The following is a 6,000-nucleotide window of genomic DNA, read 5'->3' as shown; positions in this document are numbered from 1 at the left end:
CAGGAAGTGACACAAATTTCATTAACTTCAATACTGTACCAGACAGTATTATATTTGCCATTTCTACAGTATCAATCAAATACAAATCAATTAATAGATTTACATGCCATCAACAGCATTCGCTTAGAATGCTGAGAATTTGAGCGTACATCTTTCTGCAAGTAAAGAAAGGCATATGCATCACCAAAGCAATTAACGTATAAATTGAAGGAACATAGAACCGTGGTGCTCCAACTCCAAGTATACTCTCTGGGGTGAGACCAAAATTGAACCACATGTTTCTCCCACCCTTGTTATCAAAGAAAAGAAATTCAAGAAAAATCCATAAAGAAAAAGGAAAGGGCACAATATCCAGTGGGTTATATGACTAATGAGAGATCATGGATGCATAACAAATAGCTAATCCAAAAGGTTCCTCGTCACAAGGTTTGTCTGGATCATCCAGATAATCTGTGCATGTGGCAGATAACCTATCATCGTGGGCTTACGGAGCCTTCAATGCCAGCAAAATATTCCTTTCACCCTCTTCCCATATGCTAGACTGAAAATTGATGCAATCTCACTTAGAGCTCCAATACAGGATATTCTAACCAATCTAGTATCTACAATAAAGCTTCCATATAAATGCCACACAAATTTGGTTACCTTGCACACACCAAGAACATATGCATTAGATCTTTTTGGCTTGCCATAAGATAGGACGTTCATTCATAAAACATTAGTTGTAATAGATAAGCACCTGGAGCAGCACAAAGTTGAGCTCTTGTGTTTAAGTCCTTCCTTGCAATGAAGCCAACTAGGCTAAAAGTGCAATCAAGTCCACTTCTTCCATTTCTGCTACTACAATGAAGATGAAAGAACTAAGTATAAGATAATGTTGCCCCATCACATGAAATGTCAATGGAACAAAATAAGAAAGGCAGAATAAGGACTTTTATGATAATCTGCTCTGTCTTTTAAATAGAAGGGAAAATTCTCAATTAGTACCTTGTACTTTGGGCCTAGTGCCACTTTGACCCCCAAACTTTAAAACACGAAAATCCAGTACCCGAACTTTCAAAACATGCCAATCCAATACCTACCATTAACCAGCCATTAAGTGGCATTTGAAAAGACACAAATGCCACCGAGTTTCATCTAATTTTCTTTATCAACCATCCAAACACTGATAAAAAAATGAAAGTCCCAAATCCTTGCCTCTTCTATTCAAGAAAGTTGAGGTCACCAGAATGTCCACTGAGACGTAACCCCAACTTTCTTGAATAGAAGAGGCAAGGATTTGGGACTGTTCATTTTTTAATCAGCGTTTGGATGGTTGATAAAGAAAATTAGATGAAACTCGGTGGCATTTGTGTCTTTTCAAATGCCACTTAATGGCTGGTTAACGACAGGTACTGAATTGGCACGTTTTGAAAGTTTGGGTACTGGATTTTCGTGTTTTAAAATTTTGGGACCAAAGTGACACTGGCACAAAGTACAGGGTACTAATTAGGAATTTTTCCTAAATATAATTAAACTATTTTACAATAAAATAAAGGACAAAATAACGTCTAGACAAGGTGGTTGTTCCCAACTTCAAAATAGGACCCTATATAATCATGTAAATAGATAGGAAATTCTACCCAGGATTTCTTACAGATAGAAATGTCAATCATGGTTTAACCTAAGCATCAGAAGCAGAAAAGTGATCATAAGAATTATGGTCCAAAGCCCCCTAAAATTCAAAGAAAGAACACAAAGGAAGAAAAGCAAAAGAAAGGAAAAAAGCAAGGCTAATTTTTATTCTCCACCCAACAGTTTAGAGGTTTTCTGAGTCCTAATCTTATTCTCAATAAAAACCAAAAGTACAATAAAAAAAGGAAACAGATGCAGAAAGGACAGGAAAGAATATAAGCTTAATTAGGTAATATACCGATTTTTTTATTGACAGTTAATATACTAATATAACGAAGATGTGAGGTGGTTTCAAAATGCTGTGGAATTGAAGGAAAAGAAATCATACTTCTTTACATTTGCTTCTTCATCCTCGGTGAGCACATGATAAATGGCTGCAACAGAAGATAAATAATAAACATTCTTGAGTTTTCCTTTTCTTGAGGATAAAGAGGGAAGCAGGGAAAGGAAAAGAAGCCTTTTTAACAAGATCATACCATAGAGAGGATAAAATGCAAGCTAAGCAAGTTCCTTTCCCAGAGCAGCAAAGAAATTCTTGATGAAACTATGAGAACAAATTGGTTAAAAAAATCCTAATCTCTTTCCTCGGCCAGTCCAATTTCATACATCTCTGCTCTTAATTTTCTTGCTTTATCTTCATTCCCCTGTTTCATATAACCCTCAATAAAAGTATTGTACACCTTTGAATTTGGCGGGAATCCTTTCCCTACCATCTCTGCTTGAAGCTTCATCGCTTCTTCCATCTTCCCTTCGACACATAGCCCTCCTATCAGAAGCTCGTAACTTACTCTATGCGGAAAAAAACCTTGCCGTTTCATCACATCTCTTAGAAAGTCCAAGCCTTCAGAGATCCTACTTTTCTCGCATATTGCTCCAATCACATGATCAACTGTCGAAGCCTCTGGCACGAAACCTTTCCTAGACATATCCTTATACAAAAGGATTGCCGAATCAACCTTCCCAATTTTACAGTATCCTTGGACCATATGCTCATAGGTGAGGCAAGTCATCTCGATCTCACTCAGTTCCATCTCTTGGAAAAGTTTTTCTGCTCTTCCCATTTCTCCAATTTTGCATAAACCACTAATTATGGTATTATAAGCCATCACGTCAAGCTTAATTTGTTTGGTATGCATTTCTTCCCATAATTCAAGGGCTTCATCCATCTTCCCTTCATCACAAAGTGCAGCCATTAAAATACTGTAACTAAAAACATTTGGATTACAACTGAATTTTACCATCTCTGCCCAAATTTCTTTTAACCTCTCCGTCCTTCCATCTTGATAGGAGGAAAGCATCAATATATTGAATGTCTGCAAATTCGGAGCAACCTGAACCCTGAATTTACTCCCAATTTGGTAATCCACTCCAAAAACCTCTTTATAAATGGTGAAACCAGCATCACATCCTCTTAACCGGGAAACTGACTGGATCAACAAATTGCAGGTGCTAACCATGGGATAAATCTGGCGAGACCGTAGCATCCGAACGATCTCGATCGATTGATCTATTTTTTTTGCCTGCAAACATGCCCGAATGAGCAAATCAAAAACAAAAGGCGCCGAATCACATGACCTGTAGGTCTTCGCTAGGGTTTCAAAGATCTTTGGAGGCCTCAACGATGACAAATCAGAATCGTCAATGTTGTTTACTTGGGAAAGTCGCATGGCTTTTCCAATTAAGGTTTCTGATAGGGTTTTGAGGCGAGCCCTGGCGAGAATGTGAATAATGGTGGCGTAAGAGAGGAGGTCGTGCGTGCAGAGGGACTTCTTTTCTGCCCAAAGAAAGAAGCGAAGGGATAGACGGGGATTGTTCCTGAGGCGAATAATAATTTCGGAAACCTCTGCGGGAGAGAAGCCATTTGGGTAGAGGGATTTGATGAAGTTCCAACGGTTTTTCGAGCATTGCTCCCTGAGAATTGAAACTACCGATGAGACCAGGGTTTCGTTTGGGGAGTTGTGCTCATATGATGTTGATATTGACGAGAAACAAAAGGAAATTCGCGCCTGTGCGTGGTTTGGAAATGGAATGAACTTACCTCTCAAAATCGCCATTAAAAGAAGCAACTTTCAAAAGAAAAACGCGGCTAAATACTAACGAGGGAGAACGAGCTGTGATCAAATGTAGACCAAACGAGGAAGATTGGAAAAATTTTGGTAAATGCAGAGAGATTAAATTGGTGCCCCGCATGCATATCTCAGCGTGTATTGGGAACATCTCCCGGACTTGGAAGTGCTTATTTCATAAATAACTGTTTATCGTGATAAACATCCACGAGTGTTTGTTGAAAAAGCACTTATTTTAAACAGGGGTGATATAGGTATTTTCAAAATGATGTAGCAGGTCGATACAGATTCAAAAGGAAATAAGCACTTATTCAATAAATGCTTAAAATAGGCTTTAAATTTGGGCATATTTCCCACATAGAAATAAGTAAGTACTTGATGTGATTTAAACCTAAAATAAGTGTTTATTTGAATATGACTCCCAAACATGGGTTTAGTAGCTTTGATGAAAGCAGTAACAGTAGCAGAATTTAGTTATTAAGGCTGTGTTTGATTAGAAAGAATTTCCCTACCGTTCCCTTTTCTTTGAAAACAAACATGACTTAAAGCTTTGAAACAAATTTTGTAGATAAATTCTACAATGGCAGAAACTTGAATGATAGTTGCACGTAGGCTCAGCCCTTAACACCCCAATTTGTCCATTCTTAATTTTGGTACCCCTTTTTAATCAGCATTAAATATCTGGTACTTGTTGATTTTCAATAAAAGAAATAGAATAGTTAAATGGTTAAAAATACTTTTAATGCATGAAAGAAACAAAAGAATACATCTGGTACCATGGTACAGATTGATTTTTACACATTGAAAAAAAAAAAAAAAACAAGGGGTGGCAATTTTCAACCCAACCCGCTAACCCACCCAATCCAACTGGATTGGATTGTATCTATTTAATCCTACGTTTGGTGGGTTGGGTAATTAGGGGTGTCAATAGTATTTGAAAATTTAATTTTTAAATTTAAGATTTGATATAATCGAACTGTATTCGGATATCTTATTCATATCAAATAGTTAATTGGATTTGAATTCGGATATGACTTTATTTGATTTGATAAATATTTGAATTCGATCGATTATTAATTCTTATATATAATATATAAAATATTTAATTGTTTTTATATAATTTATATATTAAATAATTAAATCATATAAATAATTTATATATTTATATATTTTATATGAATAAAAATATTTATTTTATATATTTATTAATTACCTAAAACAATTAATTGGTCGAATTTAAATTGAATCAGATTTCAAATTCAGATAATGCCTGATTCAATTCAAATTCGATCCGTTTACACCCCTATAGGTAATAATGGTTTGGATGGATTGGGTCATGGTTATCCAACAGGTAACTCATAATCCTCTTCATATTTTGACTCCCCTCCTATCTTTCAATAACCCTCTTTTAAACCTTAAGGCTGCATTTGATTTTGGTGGAAAAGTCATCGCTGTAAAAGTTAGTCTATTGGTTTAAATTTTTAATGGACCATTGGAGTTCTTTATGTGATAATGGATTTATGTACATCGATTTTACATTTACATCAATTATCAATTGAAAAGTCAGTCGATTAGATGGCTTACATCATTTTTCAATGTAAACTTTACATTGGAAACAAATGTGTGAAAATATAAATCGGGTATGAAGTTTTACACTATCTATATTTACCAAGGTTTTAAAAATCGACCCAAAAATGGAACCGATGTGGCCATCGATTTTTGGGATTTGGATTATTAGGGAAAATGTTTTTTAGACTTTTAGGTTTTTATGAGAAAAGAGAGGTTGTAGTTGTTGGCTGAGAAAGAAAGAAAGAAAAAAAGAAAGAAAGAGAGAAGAAAAGAAGGTAAGAAAGAAAGGAAGAAGAGAAAAAGAAAAAAAAAATGAAAGAGAAAAGAGAAATGAAAGAAATGAAGGTTGTGGTTGTTGGCTGAGAAAGAAAGAAAGAAAGAGTGAAGAAAATAAGGTAAAAAAGAAAGGAAGAAGAGAAAAGAAAAAAAAAATGAAAGGAAAAAGAGAAAGGAAGGCTCAGTTTGGAAGCAGTACAAATGTAAATATGTACGTATAAATACATACAAAATAATACAAAATATAAGGTTTTGCACTCTATATATTTGCATTTGTACTCCTTCCAAACTCAGCCGAAAGAAAGGAAAGAAATGAAGGAAATGAAGGGAGAAAGAGGGAAGAAGAAGGAAAAGAAGGAGGAGAATTCAACGATTATAGGAGATGATGATACAATGGTGGTGACAACAAAAATGC

At 35.4% G+C, this 6,000-nt stretch overlaps 1 protein-coding gene across 9 annotated transcripts; it reads right to left on the bottom strand.

Annotated features, from left to right (window-relative positions):
* On the bottom strand, positions 1–3,906 carry LOC104595956 (Tetratricopeptide repeat (TPR)-like superfamily protein). Of its 9 annotated transcripts, none has more exons than XM_010256903.3 (4): positions 3,713–3,906; positions 2,151–3,585; positions 2,003–2,048; positions 1–840 (listed from the first exon to the last, which is right to left on the bottom strand). In XM_010256903.3, the coding sequence occupies exons 1-2, from the start codon at positions 3,889–3,891 to the stop codon at positions 2,247–2,249; spliced, it is 1,518 nt and encodes a 505-aa protein (XP_010255205.2). In that variant the 5' UTR covers positions 3,892–3,906; the 3' UTR covers positions 1–840; positions 2,003–2,048; positions 2,151–2,246. The 9 variants fall into 9 exon arrangements, with proteins under 9 accessions (XP_010255205.2, XP_088743399.1, XP_088743398.1 ...); XM_088887273.1 differs by having other exon boundaries at positions 1–541; positions 646–840; positions 2,151–3,871; XM_088887272.1 differs by having other exon boundaries at positions 1–645; positions 740–840; positions 2,151–3,871.
* Between the last annotated feature and the right edge of the window lie 2,094 nt (positions 3,907–6,000).

This window comes from Nelumbo nucifera, chromosome 5, assembly GCF_055504915.1.
Source record: "Nelumbo nucifera cultivar China Antique chromosome 5, China Antique-T2T, whole genome shotgun sequence".
Classification (NCBI taxonomy): Eukaryota; Viridiplantae; Streptophyta; class Magnoliopsida; order Proteales; family Nelumbonaceae; genus Nelumbo; species Nelumbo nucifera.
This window is presented reverse-complemented; position numbering and strand designations above follow the sequence as displayed.

Coding starts and splice junctions, on each gene's coding strand:
- LOC104595956 (XM_010256903.3), bottom strand. CDS start 3,891: ATGTTCCCAATACACGCTGAGATATGCATGCGGGGCACCAATTTAATC. Junction 3,586..3,712: donor TTTAATGGCGATTTTGAGAG/GTAAGTTCATTC, acceptor TTCAATTCTCAG/GGAGCAATGCTCGAAAAACC.